The sequence below is a fragment of the Coregonus clupeaformis genome, chromosome 35 (genome assembly GCF_020615455.1).
Source record: "Coregonus clupeaformis isolate EN_2021a chromosome 35, ASM2061545v1, whole genome shotgun sequence".
NCBI classification, from domain to species: domain Eukaryota; kingdom Metazoa; phylum Chordata; class Actinopteri; order Salmoniformes; family Salmonidae; genus Coregonus; species Coregonus clupeaformis.
The window spans coordinates 14,335,424-14,358,298 of NC_059226.1; the positions used below are offsets into that span (position 1 = coordinate 14,335,424).

The following is a 22,875-nucleotide window of genomic DNA, read 5'->3' on the forward strand; positions in this document are numbered from 1 at the left end:
ATGAAGGATTTACCCCTTTGCCCTGACATTGGCAGGATGTTTTTACACAATGAAGTGCATCCTCCATTTTGCCTTTTAAAAAGGAAACTGTTCTGATAAGTGTGACTCATGTTGCAATGTCCTACATCTGTCAAATATGAATCATTCCCCTTCTGCTGGTACCCTGCTGTGGTTGCCAGATGATTAGTTCGCTAAAGTTGTTGTTTTTAATTAGGCTATGCAACACGTTTCATTTCATTTCGCAGTATTTCATGCACCATAACCGTCCACTAGAGGGTATGGTAGCATATTTCACATTTTAGTATGAATCCCACAAATGTGTAAAGCTCTAAATCAAAACATTACCTTGGACCTTAGTTAAATAAGAAGTACTGACAACATAAACATTATGGAAAGTGGTAAAATATTTATTTAAAGAAATGAACATACAATAATAATTATTATAATAATACTAATACTATTGTGTTATATCTTTTGACATATTTATTTATCCCCCCCCAAAAAAAATAAATAAATAAATAAATAGGCTACAGAATACAGAATGAAATATAAGATAGAAAATGAAAAAACATGTTCCTATAAGTTAAAAATGAACAATGGTGACCCTGGCCATGACCCCACTCCCTGCGGGTGTCTCAGGAGGAGTTGGGATATGCAAGAAACACATTTCCATTACACATTTGTACAAGAAACACCCACAGGAGACAAATATAAGCACCCCCAAATTATTATTATCATGCCTTTCCCTAACCTTAACCCAAACATTAACCTCAGTCAAACAATATCTAAACTTAACCTAACCCTCGTTCCTAAACCTAACCTTAACCTCAATTAATTTTTAGCGCTATGACTAAATTCTGTTTTTCTTCTGCCGGTCGAATATCCACTTCCTAGTTTTATACATTGGGACGAACTTCAGCATAGTTTTTAATGACCCCTGAGAAGCGAATGACTTTGACCTCTTTGGTTTTGGCCTTGAAGTCCTGCCACAGGTACTCTGGAGACAACACCTTGCTGGGCTTGTTGTAGAGCAGATACCTGTTGAGGTGGCTCTCCTCCTGCCAGGCTGCCTCGATGGAATTCCCCGCATCCACCTCAAACCGGTTCCGACATACCTTTGTTAGTGTGTACACATCCTCCACGAACCCTCCGATCATAGCCCCACCATAGTAGTAGTCACCCTCATCCATGGGGATGTAGGCCGTCGAGGCTGGACGCCGTTCGTACGGGAAGCGGTCACGGGTCTGCTCGTAGTAGCCTGGGTGTATCACAGCAACCAGCCTTCCAAGAGACTCGGCCCCCCAGCGAGAGTGGAACTTGCTGTCCACGTCCAGACAGAAGATGTAGTCGGCCTCCCTGCTGATCTGACGTTCGATGGTGGTCTGGATGATCTCCATCCTTCGGGCTGATATCTCCTGCCAGCGGTTTGAACCTGGGACCTGGATCACACTCAAATGTCTCCCCTGAGTCAGGTTCACTGAAGGAACATCGTGTGGACGATCAGTGAAAACATAGTAGCGCACGTTGAAGCCGACCATGAAGTGCTTCTCCGCTGTCTCCAGAAAATCTTGGAGAAAGCTGACGTATCTGTCAGTATTTAAAAACATACATAACATAAGGATTAATAAGTGCCTTGCTCAAGGACACAACGGCAGTAGTTCGCAGCTGAGATTTTGATGCCAGCAACCCTCTGTAATTGATGGAGCAGCAGGTAGCCTAGCGGTTAAGAGCTTTGGGCCAGTAACGGAAAGGTCACTGAGCCAAGGTGGAAACATCTGCTGTTCTGCCCTTGAGCAAAGCAGTTAACCCCCAACAACAACTGCTCCCTGTGCGCCGATGATGTCATTAAGGCAGCAGCCCCCGCACCTCTCTCATTCAGAAGGGTTGGGTTAAATGTGGAAGACACACTTCAGTTGAATGCATTCAGTTGTGCAACTGACTAGGTATTCCCTTAACTGCATCATCATTTGCATAAGACATTATACCACTTTCTGACCAGTATACAGTCTAGCAGATAATACATGAAGTATTACAATTATTCACGTGTTCCAAGGCATGTATCATGAACTCATTATATTTTATTACATCAGGTACTTATGTCCTTATAGTTGCAGTGTTGCAAAAGTATTGATAGTTCAATTTCCCTTTTGAATATTTGTCAAAAGTTGTACTCACTTTCCAACGGCAAACACTGTGGTTGCTATGGTGAGGTTCATGGGCTTGAATATATTGTCGACGAGCACAGGGTCAAAGGTGCCTTCCCAGACGATGGGCGCCAACCATGGGGTCACTGCCACCACATCAGTACGTCTAGAGAAACAGAACAAGGTCCAGCCTGACTGTGTTGTACTGACCAGAGCCATGATATGACCTCAATATTTCACTATTGTACTGGCAATTAAAGGACCTTTGTTTCAAGGTGTGGTATATTAGGCTACACTTCCCCACACTGATGTGTCAGACACTAACAGTATAGTTTGTCAGCTAATATGTCTTTAACGTAAGATAAAAATGCTGCTTACCCCACCAAGACACTGGGCTGCTTGTACAATAGCCTGGGAGAACAAAATGTAGTTAATTACTTAATTATAATGAAGAGATGGGCTGATGTTGGTCGTATTAGATAGACCTGTAATAGTTGTACTACTACAGAACATATACACGAATAGAACTACTGCCCCAACCACCATGCTATAAACTAAACACATACAGTATCCCATCAACAATTCATGCAAGGCAATAAAAGATGACGCTGATGTACAATGCTATGACATAAAAGGACCACTATTTTGATTGATTGTCAGTGCTTTTTCAGAAGATTTTTGTTAGGATTGATGTGATAGCATGATACCATACTGCTGTGGTGAATGATGGTAGAGTAAAATACAGATACACACTTTTCAGGAGAGATCATGTTCCGTTCTCTGCTCCTGAACATGGGCTTACTCAGGCTGTATGAATAGAAGAACATAGAAAAAAGAAAACAAACACAATGAAGATCATAAAAACTAGAAAGGGTACTTTTTCATGAAGAAAAATTGTGTGACTCGCTTCAGCTGTCCAGAAGTATTTTTATGTTAGCGGAAGGAGTTTAGAAGTTTAAATTGTTAGAGGCTAGTATAGACAATTAGAGGCTAGTGTAGTAGTGACTGTATTATAAATAGTAGTGGGATAGTAGCTATTAGTGCAGGGGTTCCCAAACCTTTTTGGCCCACGACCCCATGTGAAAACAATTATGTAATTAACTGCCAATTTTTACTTTTTTATTTGGGACTATGGCAGTCAATTGAAAAACATTCTAACATTATTTCTGATTGTCTTCTCAACTCACCATCACATACTTTTAATGTGGAGCTATGACACTCAATTGCAAATTAGTCTGACATAATGTCTCTTATCTCACCACCACTAATGAGATGGGTGTGCTTGATGCATGTCGCGTCGGTGCTTCTCAAAGTCAGGGGGCGTGGTCAACAGTACGCACCTCATTCCTGCTGTCACATCCAACCTGGATCGATATTTGGTTTTAATGCAGACGAGAGCACTGAATCCAGCTTCACACAGATAAGAGCTGGCGAAGTGTACCATGAGTTTTAATGCTCAGAAGAAGACGGCAGGGTTTTCCATTTGAGTCAGGAACCAAAACTCCTTCATAGTGACCCGTGAATGCGTTGTCTGCAACATTCGGTCATATGACAGCTAGAACAGCTGTTCGATTTCACTTACCGGCACGTTAACTGAGCCAGGATCACTATCAAACAGACTGGGAAGTAGGTCCAAAAGTGCTTTTCCAAGCGGGTCCGATGTCGCCCGAGTTCTCTCGGAGGTCACCAAGGGCTGTTGAGTCGTCTCCTCCGGAGCCCATGCAACTGGGCAGGGCTAGATTGTCTCCTGCTGAGTGCTTACGCAGACTAAACACCCAGAGCTGTATGTTTTGTGGAGCTATGGGACATTTTTAATCTACCTGCCCATTAAAAAACCAGGCTCATCAAGTAGGTACTAGTACGCTGGTGAGCCGTACGGGGAGTTTCCCATCTTCCATTTCTCATACCCCTCTCCATGCTACCCTGTTGTGGGGTGACCGGTCCAATCTCTCATTGACTCTAGGGCCGACGAGAGCTTTATGGACGCTACCCTGGTGTCGGAGCTGGGAATCCCCACACAACCCCTCTCCATTCCCATGGACATCAGAGCGTTGGATGGACGCTCTATTGGCGGAGTCACCCACACTACGTTTCACATGAACCTGAGAGTGTCAGGTAATCACAGTGAGTCTAGACAGTACCTGCCCATTGAATCCTCGCATGCACCCGTGGTTTTGGGGTTTTCCTGGCTCCAGAGGCACAATCCTCTGATCGACTGGGCTACTGGTTCTATCCTGGGTTGGTACCCGTTTTGCCATGCACATTGCCTGAAGTCGGCGTTGCCTGACCCGGGACGTCTTCCTGCGGGCTTGGGAAAAGCCCCGGACTGCTCTGCCATTCCTGCGGAGTACCAGGACCTCCGGGAGGTTTTCAGCAAGGCTCGTGCCACCTCGCTTCCTCCGCATCGGCCCTATGACTGCGCCATCGACCTTCTCCCGGGCACTACACCTCCTCGGGGCGGCATTATTCCCTGTCAGGTCCAGAGACCAAGGCGATGGAGACGTATATTGATGACTCCCTGGCTGCAGGGGGTATCCATCCTTCTGCCTCCCCCGCCGGCGCAGGGTTCTTCTTTGTGGAGAAGAATGGCAAAACCCGTGTATCGACTACCGGGGCCTGAATGACATCACGGTTAAAAACGTTATCCGCTTCCACTCATCGCCTCGGCTTTCAAGCTTCTCCAGGAGGCTACCATCTTCTCCAAGTTGGACCTCCGGAACGCCTACCATCTGGTACGGATACTGGAAGGGGATGAGTGGAAGACCGACTTTAACATGGGTAGTGGGCACTACGAATACCTGGTGATGCCGTTCGGACTGACCAATGCTCCTGCTGTGTTCCAGGCCCTGGTAAAAACAACTTTCTCCGGGACATCTTGAACCGGTTGGTATTCGTCTACTTTGATGACAATCTCATGTTTTCCCACTCGGCTCAAGAACATGTCTTCCATGTCAGACAAGTCCTCCAGCTTCTCCCGGAGAGCCAGCTGTTCGTCAAAGCGGGAAAATGCGAATTTCATCGCTCCACCATCTCCTTCCTTGGATACGTCATAGCTGCAGGCAACATACAAATGGATCCTGAAAAGGTGAGAGCGGTGGTGGATTGGCCGCAATCCACCTCCAGAGTGCAGCTGCAACGCCTCCTGGGGTTCGCCTATTTCTACCGCCGGTTCATCCGGGGCTACAGCCCCCCCTGTCAGCGCTCACCTCTCACAAGTTCCCGTTTATGTGGTCTCCAGCAGCAGACCAGGCGTTCTTAGACCTCAAGCACCAATACACTACCGCCCCCATCCTAATCCATCCAGATCCGTCCCGGGAATGCTGCGCCTCACGGACATGGTTATCTATCGCCCCCTCTAACCAGTGCCTCCACTCCTCCAATGCTATCTTCACCACAAGTAGTTCCCGGTTACCCATGTCGTAATTCCTTTCCGTGGGGTTGAGACGATGGGAAAGGAATCTTCTGTTGCCCCGTACCCTCCGTATACAACCCACTTTTCATGTGTCTAGGATTAAACCTATGTCTCACAGCCTTATCTCCTGTCTCCTGTTGATTCGGTCACTCATCTGTAGAAAGTTTTTTTGTTTTTCCCCTGCATGCTTGATTTCAGTTTGTTCAGTTTCCCAAATATATCTGATACATAGGCAAGGAGACACATTTTCTTTTTATTAAACAAAGTCAATCAAGTCCATTGTGAATGACAACAGTTCCTTTCTCAATGCGAAACATCTTTCCAACACTCCCCCTCGATAAGCATCAAGTCTCAATGCGAAATAGAACATTGTCATGCTCTGATCCCATATCTCCACATAGTTTTGCGAACAGGCGTGCGCACAGTGGATGTGATTTGATGTAGTTTACAATCGAAGTTACCTGCTGCAGTACACTAAAGTATGTGGACACCCCTTCAAATGAGTGGATTCGGTTATTTCAGCCACACCCGTTGCTGACAGGTGTATAAAATCGAGTACACAGCCATGTAATCTCCAAAGACAAACATTGGCAGTAGAATGGCCTTACTGAAGAGCTCAGTGAATTGCAACGTGGCACCGTCATAGGATGCCACCTTTCCAACAAGTCAGTTCGTAAAATGTCTGCCCGGCTAGAGCTGCCCGGTCAATTGTAAGTGCTGTTATTGTGAAGTGGAAAAGTCTAGGAGCAACGACGGCTCAGCTGCAAAGTGGTAGGCCACACAAGCTCACAGAACAGGACCGCTGAGTGCTGAAGCGCGTAAAAATCGACTGTCCTCGGTTGCAACACTCACTATTGAGTTCCAAACTGCCTCTGGGATCAACGTCAGCACAAGACCTGTTCCTCGGGAGCTTCATGAAATGGGTTTCCATGGCCGAGCAGCATCGGCTTGAGTGGTGTAAAACTTGCCACCATTGGACTCTGGAGTATTGGAAAACGCGTTCTCTGGAGTGATGAATCACGCTTCACCATCTGGCAGTCCGACTGACGAATCTGGGTTCGGTAGATGACATTCTAGACGATTCTGTGCTTCCAACTTTGTAGCAACAATTTGGGGAAGGCCTGTTTCAGCATGACAATGCCCCCGTGCACAAAGCGAGGTCCATACAGACATGGTTTGTCGAGATCGGTGTGGAAGAACTTGACAGGCCTGCACAGAGCCCTGACCTCAACCCCATCAAACACCTTTGGGATGAATTGGAATGCCAACTGCGAGCCAGGCCTAATCGCCCAACATCAGTGCCCAACCTCCCTAATGCTCTTGTGGCTGAATGGAAGCAAGTCCCCGCAGCAATGTTCCAACATCTAGGGTAAAGCCTTCCCAGAAGAGTGGAGGCTGTTATAGCAGCAAAGGGGCGACCAACTCCATATTAATGCCCATTATTTTGAAAAGAGATGTTCGACGAGCAGGAGTTTAGTGAGTCCTCCAGATCAGAGGCAGTAGGGATAACCATGGATGTTCTCTTGATAAGTGCATGAATTGGACAATTTTCCTGTCCTGTTAAGCATAAAAAATTTAACTAACACTTTTGTGTGTCAGGGAAAATGTATGGAGTAAAAAGTACATTATTTTCTTTAGGAATGTAGTGAAGTAAAAGTAAAAGTTGTCCAAAATATAAATAGTAAAGTACAGATACCCAAAAAAACTAGTTAAGTAGTACTTTAAAGTATTTACTTTTAAAAGCCTATACTTTTACAATGGGTTCACCGTGGTTCTGTGTAGCCTAGTTATGCTAATATATTTGATTCCAGTGTATTGCAGTCAATTTCATCTTTAACTTCTTTGAATTTTGTCTGAGTTTGTTGACAAAACAGACCATAGGACGACTTTTCACACAGAGATGTGGGTCTGTGAAAACTATGCAATTATTTTGGAGACAGATTTATATCAGTGAATGTCATCTATTAATTTACTGTTATAGTATTTCTAAGTAGCAGTCAATGCAGCCCATGCGGCAAATATAAAACAGCTGATTGTTGAGTTGTGGCTGTCAATGAACAGCAGGCAGCAGCTAGAAGGTATTTGGGCAATATTTCAAAATACAATTGCAAGAAAAATCTGTGTGAATAGGTGAGTGCCACTGGAAAGTTGGTGGACTATAATTTCCTCTTCATATTGTAGGCCTAAGATCTGTGTACCCACTCTTTTCATTGGCCTATGCTATTTGTTGCATTTAAGACATGTGTTGTTTGTTTTATTGATCTCAGTATGTAATTGTCAGAGTAGCTTGTTATTTTGATCATTTGTGTGATATGAAAAAATATGATTTTAATGTCTCCGGTTATGTAAAATGACGTAGAATTGCAGGAAATGATTTTAGAAAAGGCCCTTTTTTTCCTTGGGCCCACAAACCCCTCAGCTCTTGGTCTTCAGGACTGAGCCTCGTTATGAATGTTATGAAACTCTGAACGCCCTGGCAGCCATATCAGCCAGGGAAACTAATTGTTCTCACTTCATGATAGAACATTCAGATTTTTCTGCCTGTCTATGGCGCTCTTTAACTGAACTGTTAGGATTTTCTTGTGATCAAAACAAAACAACTTATTTTGCTCAAATAGAGATATAATTAAGTTGTTTTCTGCCTGAGTGTGGAGCTGTTTACCGCAATTTTATGGATTATATTGTGACAGAACAAAACTACCAAAATCCTAACATCCTAACTTTAAAAGTACCATCCTACCTTTAAAGTACCAAGTACCATGACTTGTTGGGGGAATTTCTCAGTTTATCTCAACTAACCTGGTACTCTTCTGGTCCTCATCAATTGGGATATCTCTGTTGGAAACAATGAAACCATAAAATAACGTTCCCCTTAAATTCAAGCCTCAAACCAAACCCTGTTAATATGAATCAGACAATATTGTGACTTTCATGTTCCATGTCACATTATAGCGTCATTAGGCTGTAATAGATTAACAGAACTTGATCTTACCTGTTGAGGCTTTCAGAGAAGAAGTTGAAGTAGACATACCTTTGGGGAGGCAGGAGAGAATCAGTTCAAGTCTGTCATGAAAATATTTAGGGTATTTTTACACTAACAAAATGTGTTGCTGGCACTGCCTTTCTTCGACATTTTGATTTGTTACTTTTATTTTAAACATAATTCATACACTTACGCAAGTACACAATGCAAGGACGCAATTACATTCGCAAGATGGCAATCCTACGTAGTTTCGTGGAGTTACAAAATACGGGGTAGCACACATTTGCGTATCTTATTGTATTATGTAGGGTGTAAATTAGGCTTTACATTATTGTCATGACTCTCCCTGACTGAGGATTAAAGGCTTCACATCGGCTTGGCTATTGGCCGACAACAACCAGACCCTCTTACCCACGATCTTGACGCCTTAACACTGCCATAAATTAGAGAGGAGGAGAATCTATCTCTGGCCCTCTAGTATGGTGAAAGGAATGCCTTTGTTTCAGATACTTTTTGCCTCCCAAAAACTTCAACATCCAACAATGAACATTGGGACAATATATTTCAACATTTAAGTGGGACCATCCTGTTACTCTCTTCAAACCATCGTCTACTATACTGCTCTCATCACCCCACAGGGGATCATCGATACGGCTGATTAGCCGTCCTCAGAAGACCACTTCCAGAACGAGTGAAAGTAAACAGACAACTAAGAAGAAGGACATTGTGACCTCTTGCGGACAATCAGAGCCTTACATCTAAGGCCCATCCAAAAGAGAAGGCCCAAGACCCCTTTCCACGAAGGCCTGGGTCCAACAGAGATACACGACGAAGACCTTCAACACGTAAATACATGCATTACTTCTTACCCAAAAGGGCTGGCAGTTCGGGGCAAGGTATTAGGAATACTGTGAGAGTAGTTCCCAAATGTATCCAAGTGCTTCTCTTCCTCTCTCGCTTCCTCTCTCTCCTTAACTTGCCATCTGTTGTAACAAGTGTCATATTGTGTTAATCCGCTAGGAACCCATTTTCATTGTATTAAGTTCTAATCCCTAACCTATACATGTATGTGTTTGTATTTTGTGTTATCATTTTAATTAGCTAGTAAATCAATAATTAAATCAATTTGTGTGGTACGGAATGATCAGTAAGACCCAGGTTCGTGCAGATTTAATGAGTCTACGACTTTCAGAATGAGACTGATATGAGGTAAACTATTAATAAATGACTGTTAAATGATAAGAGATATCTAGATATCTTTAGAGTTAATTAGGGAAACAGTAACTAATTAAACAACTTTTCCCGTGGTGCCCTAAATTCCTAATGAGTTAATTGTTGCATGATTAATTGAATCTAGTAACAATTAAACATAGTAGGTAATGATTCGATAAATAATAGTCATCACAATAATGAAAGTCACGTCACGACACTATCCTTACATTACCTTGGATGTGGTGTTGCCAAAGCCACATTCATGCTGCATGTCTATGTGCAGCTATTAACATACCGTGAATACCATAGTACCCTCAAACTCAACTCTAGACCTCGAAGATAGTCCCACTGCATTTTTTCTTTGTTCCCCTCTAATCAGGGACTAATTTAGACCTGTGACACCAGGTGTGTGCAATTAATTATAAGGTAGAACAGAAAACCAGCAGGCTCCGGACCTCGTAGTGTAAGAGTTGAGTACCCCTGCTATCTAGTAGTATATAAAAGTAGGCAAGATATTGAAAGTATACAGGAACTTTTCAACTAAACCATATTAATCATAATGTTGCACACTTGAATAATGCAACACATTTTTTAAGGTTGACACTTTTTAGCTTTTAACTAACAGAAATGCTGTACTAATAATAATGGCATGTGGTTTCAGAGAGCCATTGTCTTTATTCAATACCACTCAGAGAGGGGTATGTGGTGTGGAAGTGTCCCAAGATACCTAGTTGATGTATTCAATAGTTTGATTTAATCTTGAGAAGTTAAATGACTGTTTAGTTCGTGCTTCCCTCAACCCAGCAACAGAACCTAGTTATTTGTTTGTTTTGTTTGTTAAATCATTGTGTAACCTTGGTTTTCCTTTTTGACCAGGCTCAAAAGAAAGCCTCAGTCATTCAGTTTCCATTGACTATTGTGGAGGAGAAAAAACAATTGTGAATTGGGATTCAATATGTTGCCCCTCAGCCCAAACTAAGAACCTGTTTGTGACATGTGTTAGGCTCTCTGTGCTCTTGTTAGTACCTACCTAGTATGTAGATCTTACCGTGAAATGCTTACTTACAAGCCCTTAACCAACAATGCAGTTCAAGAAATAGAGTTAGAGGGGGGGGGGTCAATGTAAATAGTTTGGGTGGCGCTCCGGTACCACTTGCCGTGCGGTAGCATAGAAAACAGTCTATGACTGGAGTCTTTGACACATTTTTTGGCCTTCCTCTGACACCGCCTAGTGCAGGGGTGTCAAACGTCCGGCCCGCGGGCCGAATCAGGCCCGCAAACGGGTTTAATCCGGCCCGCGAGATGATTTTGTAAAGTATAAAAATGAGCTGCAATTTTTCAATAAAAGAAACTGCTGTTCCAATTGTGTACACTGGATGGCGCAATAGCAATTGTGTTAAGCAAGCAAACTGTTTATACCGTGGCAGAGCAAATAGGTCAAGCAAGTGCAGCCAGTCCGGATGAGCTACTTTGTTTTGCCCGCAATATTTATTACGGCTTCTACTTTTAACATTATGTGCTTTGGCACCCTCATTGCCCCAATATGTCTCTGTCAAAAAAGAGAAAAGTGGACGCAGAGTGCAGAGTGTTCCAAGAAAAATTGTCATCCTTCTATTTATTCACGGAATTGAATGGGAAAGCTGTATGTTTGGTGTGTTCACAGCATGTTGCAGTGCTGAAAGAATATAACCTTCGTCGCCACTATGTGAGTCTTCATGCCGACAAATATGACAACTTTCAAGGACAGCGGAGAAGAGAGAAGGTAAATGAACTGTTGGTGGGTCTGAAGAAACAGCAGTCTGTGTTTACTCACAGCCGAGACATCAGTGACGCTGCAGTGAAAATTAGCTACCTCATTGCTAATGAAATCGCAGTGGCTTCAAAACCATTTAGTGAGGGTGAATTTGTAAAAACATGCATGATGAAGGCAGCAGAGATTGTGTGCCCTGAAAAGCACCAGGCTTTTGCAAATATCAGCCTGACAAGAAACACAGTTGCAGACAGGATTTCCAATCTTTCAGTGGATTTGGACAGCCAGTTGAAGCAAAAAGTAAAGTCATTTATTGCGTTTTCGGTTGCAATTGATGAAAGCACGGACATTACAGATGTTGCTGTCACGGATTCTGCCGAGGCTGCTCCTCCTCCTAGTTCGGGCAGGCTTCGGCGTTCGTCGTCCCCGGAGTACTAGCTGCCACCGTTGAATGTTTCTATGTGTGATTGCTTTTGTCTGTCTGTCACACCTGTGTCCGTTTGTGTCTGATTACGTGTTCTATAAGTTGCCTGTGTTGTATTGGTTAGGTTGTGTGTTGTTTTTCGCCTGTTCGTAGTGCTGCGTGTTTTGTATCTGTTTCGTTGTTTATTGTTTTACGCATAGTTTGCGTATAGTTCGCCTCAGTTTTTCTTGAGGCCGTTTACTGTATCTTTGCCTTGTAGTTTCACCAGTAAACTTTGTTGGACTAAGATTCGGTGTCCTGCACCTGACTCCCACACCACATACACCTCAGCCTTGACAGTTGCACAACTGGCCATTTTCATCCGCGGAGTTGATGACACATTGACCGTCACCGAGGAGTTCGTGGAGTTGGTGCCGATGACAGATACAACGACAGCAGCTGATATTTTCACTGCACTCGTCGGCGCGCTGGACAGGGTCGGAGTGGACTGGTCCCGCGCTGTCAGCCTGGCTACAGATGGTGCGCCCTCAATTATCGGGAAAAAAGCAGGCGTTGTGACAAAGTTCAGAGAGAAAGTGCAATCTGCAAATGGAGGACGTGATTTTTGGACTTTTCACTGTATTTTGCACCAGGAGGCTTTGTGTTGCAAGTCATTAAAGATGGATAACGTCATGAATAAAACAAAGCTGCGCTCAAGGCTCACGCACAAGCACTTGAATCACATCCTGAAGTTGGCTGCCACTCAGGATGTGACGCCTGATATTGATGCGCTGGTGAAAGCTAAAAGATGCCAGGTATCAGGAGTAAAATAAACTATGCAACCCCACTTAAAGTGCTGCATGAGACACCCTGATATAGTTCTGTGATCTGTGATATACTTCTGTGAATCACTGAGGCATTGTGTGTTTGTGTGTTGTTTGTCCTCAGAATTTCAAATAACTTGAGGTGTTTTATGATTAATAGTGATGTTGTGCTTTTGGACACACTGTCCTCAGGCTCCAGCTTTATGTTTATATGTTTTTATGTTGATGTGCTATTGTTTTTAATTGATTTTATTTTATTTGTATATTTAACCTATTATTGACTCTGTGGTTCTTGCACTTGTTTGGGGAACAGGATTTCATTATTTGTATCTACATTTCTGCCTGAGAAATGACACCCTGATATAGTTCTGTGATCTGTGAAACAGTTATGTGAATCACTGAGGCATTGTGTGTTTGTGTGTTCTTTTTCTTTAGAATTTTCAAATAAACTTCAGGTGTTTTATGATTAATAGTGATGTTGTGCTTGTACAATTTTGGACACACTGTCCTCAGGCTCCAGCTTTATGTTTTATGTTGATAGTATTAAAACAAAGAAAACAATCTGAAGTTGTTGTTTTTAAGTTATATATACCATGATTTTACCGGTCCGGCCCACTTGGGAATAGATTTTCCTCCATGTGGCCCCTGAGCTAAAATGAGTTTGACACCCCTGGCCTAGTGTATAGGTCCTGGATGGCAGGAAGCTTGTCCCCAGTGATGTACTGGGCCATACGCAGTACCCTCTGTAGCGCCTTACGGTCAGATGCCATGCAGTTGCCATACCAGGCGGTGATGCAACCGGTCAGGATGCTCTCGATGGTGCAGCTGTAGCTGCCAAGAGAGGGCTGCCCACCAAAACTCACGGACCAGGCAAGGAGGGCATTAATCAGAGAGGCAACAAAGAGACCAAAGATAACCCTGAAGGAGCTGCAAAGCTCCACAGCGGAGATTGGAGAATCTGTCCATAGGACCACTTTAAGCCGTACACTCCACAGAGCTGGGTTTTACGGAAGAGTGGCCAGAAAAAAGCCATTGCTTAAAGAAAAAATAAGCAAACACGTTTGGTGTTCGCCAAAAGGCATGCGGGAGACTCCCCAAACATATGGAAGAAGGTGCTCTGGTCAGATGAGACTAAAATTGAGCTTTTTGGCCATCAAGGACAACGCTATGTCTGGCGCAAACTCATCACCTCTCATCACCCCGAGAACACCATCCCCACAGTGAAGCATGGTGGTGGCAGCATCATGCTGTGGAGAAACTGGTCAGAATTCAATGAATGATGGATGGCACTAAATACAGGGAAATTCTTGAGGGAAACCTATATAATATGTGCATACAACACAAAATCAATACAATTATATTATTGCTGCATAAGGGTGAAGAAGTTGCCTAATATATTGGCTACAGTTAACGCTACTATTATCATATATTTAAAAAAGAAAAAAGAAAGAGAAGAGAAATACATTTTAGGCTGATATCTTTCAACACCAAATATTGAAAGTTCCCTCAAAATATTGAAAGTTCCCCTGTTCAAATAAACCTACCATTAAAATTATAGACTGATCATTTCTTTGTCAGTGGGCAAACATACAAAATCAGCAGGGGATCAAATACTTTTTTCCCTCACTGTATTATCATATATTTAACAAAGAAAAAATAAAGAGATGAGAAATACCAAATATTGAAAGTTCCCTCTAATTTAGTTAGGCACTGAGCTAATTTCAGGTCTGCTGAGCACAAACTTTAAACGTTGTGAAAATGATGTGCATCTTCCAGCTCTTGTTTACTGTGAACACTGAGACTGTACCCGCTTTAAGTTACAGTTTGAACAGTGGCCAAGTTGGCTACTGTGGCTATTTGATCATAATGTAGACCTACCAGAGTGGCCTACCATCAAAAGCAATGGAGGAAATGCATTTAAACATGGAAATAGCTATTCTATCATTCAGCCTACAGTAGCAGTCAATGTGTTGTGTTTAATGTAGGTCTACATTCCATGAGTCTTTTGAAAAAAACATGCAGGGCTTGACATTAACCTGTTTATCCACTTGACCTTCAGACAAGGAGGTGACTGAACATGTTTTTGTGTTGTTTGATGCAAAACCCACTTTAAAAAATAAACGGTATTATTATTCCCATACCATTATTACAGAGAATCAGACAAGTTATGCTACCGTCTGCCTATTGGCTACTTAGCGTATTCAAGCCTTTCTCAAAATACAACATTGCCCCTTTAAGACAAAAAAGAAAGCTCTTTACCTGACTCACTTTTCAAATATGTCTAGAAATGTACATGTTTTGTGGTCTTCTAGGAAGCAATCACTCCCCTATTGCTGACTACATCTGTATTGCTTGCTGTTTGGGGTTTTAGGCTGGGTTTCTGTATAAGCACTTTGTGACATCTGCTGATCAGAAATGGCTTTCTAAAACAGAAAATGGATCATTCAATGGAGATCAAATCAACAAAGAGGTAAAAATATGTAGGCTATAAGAATATGTTGAAGGCTAGCTGTATTGGGTGCAGATGACTGAACTGTTCACTTTTGTGTCTGCAGGTATACAAAGGAGGAGGCATACTGTACAAAGGTATGTCAATTGGTATTGGTATGTTATGCAGATCACGTTTACCATGCACCTCCCTTACCTCTTCAATGAATATCCCATAGGCCTCTACATTATGGACAAGGTATGTGTATGAAAACCATTATCAAAACTGTTTTTTTCATTCACATTTACCACAAAAACCAAGGTATGAATAATGTTGTGTGCTTGTTTTGTTAATCATCTGTATAATTAAAATGTTTTGGATTCACAGACTTCACCCTCCCTACACCTCTGATGAATATAACAGGAAACCTGTTCGATTACAATGCACTCAAAATCATTCTGGCTATGGATACGGAGAATATCAACACATTAACATCAACATGCCAGAGGATATACACTTGGGCTCTGCTGGGAGTGTACCTCATATTTAGATTTTTTAATTCTGCTTTGCCACTAAAATCATAATAAATGCTGACAACTAAAATATTGTGTTATTGTTCTTATTGTCATGCGTATTATTATTAATAATAATAATAATAATAGGGGAGGGGGGGTAGTTAAAAAATGACCCCCAAAAGGTTATTCAAAGTGTTCTTCGAGGATCCATTAAAAGGAGTTGTTTGAAGGACCCTTTTAAAGGGTTCTTCAAATAACTTATAGGGGTTCCCCCACAGTTTCAATTTGAAGAATCCCTAAAGGATACTCCAGGAACCTTTTCTTTTTAGAGTGTAGTGGCAAAGCAGAATAAAACAATCTAAATATGAGGTGCACTCCCAGCCCCAAGTCCAATAGCTATATCCTCTGGCGTGTTGATGTTGATGTCCTCTGTAGACTATCCATAGCCAGAATGATTTTGCAATGCGTGGTAATCGAACAGGTTTCTTGTTATGTTCATCAGTTGTGTAGGGAGGGTGAAGTCTTGTGACACTCTGGCTCCATGGACTTTGATTATTGAGCCAGGGTTGTTCATTTTCATTATTTAGGGTGTATTTCTATGTTGGATCTAGTTGTTCATTTCTATGTTTGGTTTTGTTGTTGATTAGTCATATGACTCCCAATCGGAGGTAACGAGTGTCAGCTGTCGGCTCGTTATCTCTGATTGGGAGCCATATTTAAACTGTGTGGTTTCACCTGGGTTTTGTGGGTTTTTGTTCCGTTGTCAGTATTTGTACTGTTGGACTTCACGTTTCGTCATTGTTTATTGTTTTGGTTCGTGCACTTTATAGTTAATAAAGTCATGTTCACTCAACGCGCTGCGTTTTGGTCTCCTCCTTTCGACGACCGTGACAGAAAAACCCACCGTAAAAGGACCAAGCAGCGTGTCAAGCGGCAACAGGACCTACCTACACAGGATTTATGGACGCCTATCAAGGATTCATGGACTTGGGAGGAGATACTGGATGGAAAGGGTCCTTGGGCACAACCGGGAGAATATCGCCGCCCTCGTGAAGAGCTGGAGGCAGCTAAAGCCGAGAGGAGGTGGTACGAGGAGGCAGCACGGAGTCGAGGCTGGAAGCCCGTGGGTACTACCCAAAATTTCTTGGGGGGGCTAAAAGGGAGTGTGGCGAAGTCAGGTAGGAGACCTGCGCCTACTCCCTGGACTGACCGTGGAGAGCGAGAGTACGGGCAGACACCGTGTTACGCAGTAGAGCGCATGGTGTCTCCTGTACGCAGGCATAGCCCGGTTCGGTACATTCCAGCTCCACGTATCGGCCGGGCTAGATTGAGCATTGAGCCGGATGTCATGAAGCCGGCCCCACGCATCAGGCCACCAGTGCGTCTCCTCGGGCCGGCTTACATGGCACCAGCCTTACGCATGGTGTCCCCGGTTCGCCTACATAGCCCGGTGCGGGTTATTCCTCCTTCCCGTACTGGTCGGGCGACGGGGAGTATACAACCAGGTAAGGTTGGGCAGGCTCAGTGCTCAAGGGAGCCAGTACGCCTGCACGGTCTGGTATTTCCGGCGCCACCTCCCCGCTCCAGTCCAGTACCACCAGTGCCTACACCACGCACCAAGCCTCCTGTGTGTCCCCAGAGTCCTGTGCGTCCTGTTGCTGCTCCCCGCACTAGCCCTGAGATGCGTGTCCTCAGCCCGGGACCACCAGTTCCGGCACCACGCACTAGGCCTTATGTGCGTTCCCAGGGTCCAGCATGCCCTGTTGCTTCTCTCCGCACTAGGCCTTATGTGAGTCCCCAGGGTCCAGCATGCCCTGTTCCGGCTCTCCGCACTAGCCCTTATGTGCGTTCCCAGGGTCCAGCATGCCCTGTTGCTTCTCCCCGCACTAGCCCTGAGATGCGTGTCCTCAGCCCGGTACCTCCAGTTCCGGCACCACGCATCAGGCCTACGGTGCGCCTCAGACGGCCAGAGTCTGCCGTCTGCCCAACGGCGCCTGAACTGCCCGTCTGCCCAACGGCGCTTGAACTGCCCGTCTGCCCAACGGCGCCTGAACTGCCTGTCTGCCCAACGCCGTCTGAACTGTCCGTCTGCCAAGCGCTGCATAAGCCGCCCGTCTGCCATGAGCCTTCAGAGCCGTCCGCCAGACCGGAGCCGCTAGAGCCTTTCGCCAGACAGGATCAGCCAGAGCCTTCCGCCAGACAGGATCAGCCAGAGCCTTCCGCCAGACAGGATCAGCCAGAGCCTTCCGCCAGACAGGATCAGCCAGAGCCTTCCGCCAGTCAGGATCAGCCAGAGCCTTTCGCCAGACAGGATCAGCCAGAGCCTTCCGCCAGACAGGATCAGCCAGAGCCTTCAGCCAGCCATGAGCAGCCAGATCCGTCGGCCAGCCATGAGCAGCCAGATCCGTCGGCCAGCCATGAGCAGCCAGATCCGTCGGCCAGCCATGAGCAGCCAGATCCGTCAGCCAGCCATGAGCAGCCAGATCCGTCAGCCAGCCATGAGCAGCCAGATCCTTCAGCCAGCCATGAGCCGTCCAGCCAGGATCCGCCAGAGCCGTCCAGCCAGGATCCGCCAGAGCCAGCCAGCCAGGATCCGCCATTGAGTCCGGTGCTGTCCCTTAGCCCGGTGCTGCCCCTTATCCTGGTGCTGCCCCTTAGTCCGGTACTGCCCCTTAGTCCGGTGCTGCCCCTTAGTCCGGTGCCGCCCCTTAATCCAGTGGGGTTTAGTTGGGGGGTGGTCATGTGGAGGGGGCTACGGAAGCGGATAGTGACTAAGGTGGGGTGGGGACCACGACCTGGGCCAGAGCCGCCACCATGGACAGACGCCCACCCAGACCCTCCCCTAGACTGTATGCTGGTGCGCCCGGAGTTCGCACCTTTAGGGGGGGGTACTGTGACACTCTGGCTCCATGGACTTTGATTATTGAGCCAGGGTTGTTCATTTTCATTATTTAGGGTGTATTTCTATGTTGGATCTAGTTGTTCATTTCTATGTTTGGTTTTGTTGTTGATTAGTCATATGACTCCCAATCGGAGGTAACGAGTGTCAGCTGTCGGCTCGTTATCTCTGATTGGGAGCCATATTTAAACTGTGTGGTTTCACCTGGGTTTTGTGGGTTTTTGTTCCGTTGTCAGTATTTGTACTGTTGGACTTCACGTTTCGTCATTGTTTATTGTTTTGGTTCGTGCACTTTATAGTTAATAAAGTCATGTTCACTCAACGCGCTGCGTTTTGGTCTCCTCCTTTCGACGACCGTGACAAGTCTGGGAATACAAACAATATATAATTATACAGATGATTAACAAAACGTGCACAGGACAGTATTCATATCTTGGTGTTTGTGTAAAAATTATATGAATTAAAAAACGGTTCACTTTTGACAACAGTTTTCATACACATACAGTACCTTGCCCATAATGAAGAGGCCTCTGGGATCTTCATTGAAAAGGCAGGGGAGGAGGAAGATGGCTGCTGTGACTGAGTTGTATACGGTTTTAGAGAAACAATTCATTCAAATTAATTGTAGATGATACATGTGATCTGCATAACATTATGAGACAAACCAATACCAATTGTACATACCTTTGTGAGCCTCCTCGTCAGTATACCTGCAGACACACACAAATAAGTGAGCAGTTCAGTCATATGCGCCCAATGCAGCTATAGCCTAACATATTCTTACGTCTTTGATGATTCATATCCATTGAACTGTGTCCATTTTCTGTTTAAAAATTATTTTTTTAAAGGGAGAAAGTGTCAAATAACACAGCCATTTGCACAAATATGAAAACAATATCAATTTAGATCATAAAGTGAGAAACCATACCTTAAATTGAGGAGATCTGTCAATTTTTCAGTTAAATGCCTGCACCTGCTGTCGTCTCAAATTCAAATAGAAATATCTCAGTTGGGTCGCATCTCTGGCAACCTAACCAATAGAATGAACTGACAGCCAGCTTGGCTAGATGTGTTGGGACTAGACTTATATTTTCATTGAGGGATGAAATAGTAGCCTATGAATACATTTTTCAAAATAACGTTTTTTATTTAATTGGTAACCAGTTTTAGAAAAGCAATTGTACCCTCAAGGTTGTGCAAAATAACTTTTTTAGCACGGCTGTGGTGATCTACAGTACTCGGCTCCGCCCCGTACATATGACCGCAGCACAGACGTGCTAAAAAAGTAGTTTAGCACGCCCTCTCGTGTACAATTGCTGTCTCCCGAGTGGCGCAGTGGTCTAAGGCACTGCATCGCAGTGCTAGCTGTGCCGGCCGTGACTGGGAGACCCATGGGGTGGCGCACAATTGGCCCAGGGTAGGGGAGGGAATGGCCGGCAGGGATGTTGGTAGAGCATGGTGTTTGCAACGCCAGGGTTGTGGGTTCGATTCCCACGGGGGGCCAGTATGAAATAAAAAAATTATGTATGCACTCACTATCTGTAAGTTGCTCTGGATAAGAGCGTCTGCTAAATTACAAAAATGTAAATTATACCATGGCATTGTTGAATACTTGTTTCTGATTGGCTTGAAGGGCATTCTAGAGTGTGCATTATTTCCTTATAACGCGCAGTATATCAGCACAGTAGAATTCAATGGCTATATGTCATTCTTACAAGTTCTATGTTTGAGCTGCTTTTGAAAGCAAAAGTCGAATTGAAAACATTATTGGCATTGTTGAATTCCATTTTCATAACAGCAAGCTAGGACTGATGGTTTGGTTAGCTAAAGTACTGTAGCTATCTAGTAAACCTGCTACCTACTTCAGTGGATGTTGAACACATTTCTACCTGCAAATGAACACATTTCGAGCGGCAAATGTGTTAAATTATAGCCATGGTATAAAAGGGATAATCAACTCGGGGCTCTATGCGTTCTCTGGAAAATCATGCAACTCTGTGGAAAGTTAGTTCCACTCCGCTAACGCGCCGTAGAACACACCTTCCATGTCGTTAATGATTTTCCATAGAACGCATAGCCCCTCGTTGATTATTCCTTACATAACCTATCATTTCAGTTTTCAAGAGGTATGTTATACCTTTACGCTTGGTTAAATCTAATTTCTTAAATCCATCCAACCCTTAACAGATTAGAACATACTCACATTCAAGAAATATCAAAACAATTACATCTCACTCTTACAATCTAATATGGAAATATATCACAAATGCCCCTAATTTAATCCCAGAAAAAAAAGAAACTGGAAGTCATGTCAAAATGGTTTACATACCCCAGAAGCAAGAAGATTCCAACAATGAGAAGCAGAACATATGACTTGACATTTGAAGTAAAACGCATTGTTCCTCCAATAGTGTCACCAAAATATTTAGTTTATCCTATTAGTACTGGTTACAAGTATGATAGTAGATAAATCTATCACCAGTAAAATATGTTTGATATCAGTTTAAACTGGTGTGACAGGCAAAATGTGTGTGTGTGTGTGTGTGTATGTATTTTGTGTAGCCGGTTATAAGGGAGGAGCTTCCTCCCTGGGCTCCTTCCTGTCTTTCTTCTCTTCGGCTGACTGCCAAATCACCCCCTTCCGCTCACCCCCTCATTTGCATATTCATGCATGCCTCAACCATATGCACAAGTGTCCCAAAGCTGAGGGAGTGAAAATGATGGAGGGTGTAGGGGCTAATTAGACCCTCCGATAGCCAGTTTGACGAGTCGGCTACACTGCAGGCTTCAGAGCGAAGTGGTATAGATGTGGAAAAGAGGTCAATGGAACTGACTTTATGCATAGTCACTTTAACTCTACCCACATGTACATATTACTTCAACTACCTCAACTAACCGGTGCCCCCGCACATTGACTCTGCACCGGTACCCCCCTGTATATACAGTATTTAGTCAGACCAATTGTGCAAGTTCTCCCACTTAAAAAGATGATCATAGGTACACGTCAACTATGACAGACAAATTGAGAAAAAAAATCCAGAAAATCACATTGTAGGATTTTTAAGGAATTTATTTGCAAATTATGGTGGAAAATAAGTATTTGGTCACCTACAAACAAGCAAGATTTCTGGCTCTCACAGACCTGTAACTTCTTCTTTAAGAGGCTCCTCTGTCCTCCACTTGTTACCTGTATTAATGGCACCTGTTTGAACTTGTTATCAGTATAAAAGACATCTGTCCACAACCTCAAACAGTCACACTCCAAACTCCACTATGGCCAAGACCAAAGAGCTGTCAAAAGACACCAGAAACAAAATTGTAGACCTGCACCAGGCTGGGAAGACTGAATCTGCAATAGGTAAGCAGCTTGGTTTGAAGAAATCAACTGTGGGAGCAATTATTAGGAAATGGAAGACATACAAGACCACTGATAATCTCCCTCGATCTGGGGCTCCACGCAAGATCTCACCCCGTGGGGTCAAAATGATCACAAGAACGGTGAGCAAAAATCCCAGAACCACACGGGGGGACCTAGTGAATGACATCCAGAGGGCTGGGACCAAAGTAACAAAGCCTACCATCAGTAACACACTACGCCACCAGGGACTCAAATCCTGCAGTGCCAGACGTGTCCCCCTGCTTAAGCCAGTACATGTCCAGGCCCGTCTGAAGTTTGCTAGAGTGCATTTGGATGATCCAGAAGAGGATTGGGAGAATGTCATATGGTCAGATGAAACCAAAATAGAACTTTTGGGTAAAAACTCAACTCGTCGTGTTTGGAGGACAAAGAATGCTGAGTTGCATCCAAAGAACACCATACCTACTGTGAAGCATGGGGGTGGAAACATCATGCTTTGGGGCTGTTTTTCTGCAAAGGGACCAGGACGACTGATCCGTGTAAAGGAAAGAATGAATGGGGCCATGTATCGTGAGATTTTGAGTGAAAACCTCCTTCCATCAGCAAGGGCATTGAAGATGAAACGTGGCTGGGTCTTTCAGCATGACAATGATCCCAAACACACCGCCCGGGCAACGAAGGAGTAAGAAGCATTTCAAGGTCCTGGAGTGGCCTAGCCAGTCTCCAGATCTCAACCCCATAGAAAATCTTTGGAGGGAGTTGAAAGTCTGTGTTGCCCAGCGACAGCCCCAAAACATCACTGCTCTAGAGGAGATCTGCATGGAGGAATGGGCCAAAATACCAGCAACAGTGTGTGAAAACCTTGTGAAGACTTACAGAAAACGTTTGACCTGTGTCATTGCCAACAAAGGGTATATAACAAAGTATTGAGAAACTTTTGTTATTGA

General features: G+C 44.2%; 1 protein-coding gene across 1 annotated transcript; it reads right to left on the minus strand.

Moving 5' to 3' along the window:
• Window positions 1–498: 498 nt before the first annotated feature.
• Window positions 499–21,106, minus strand: LOC121551555 (globoside alpha-1,3-N-acetylgalactosaminyltransferase 1). The gene is made up of 7 exons (XM_041864258.2): window positions 20,900–21,106; window positions 8,549–8,587; window positions 8,356–8,391; window positions 2,898–2,951; window positions 2,523–2,555; window positions 2,176–2,310; window positions 499–1,587 (listed from the first exon to the last, which is right to left on the minus strand). The coding sequence occupies exons 1-7, from the start codon at window positions 20,965–20,967 to the stop codon at window positions 897–899; spliced, it is 1,056 nt and encodes a 351-aa protein (XP_041720192.1). The 5' UTR covers window positions 20,968–21,106; the 3' UTR covers window positions 499–896.
• Between the last annotated feature and the right edge of the window lie 1,769 nt (window positions 21,107–22,875).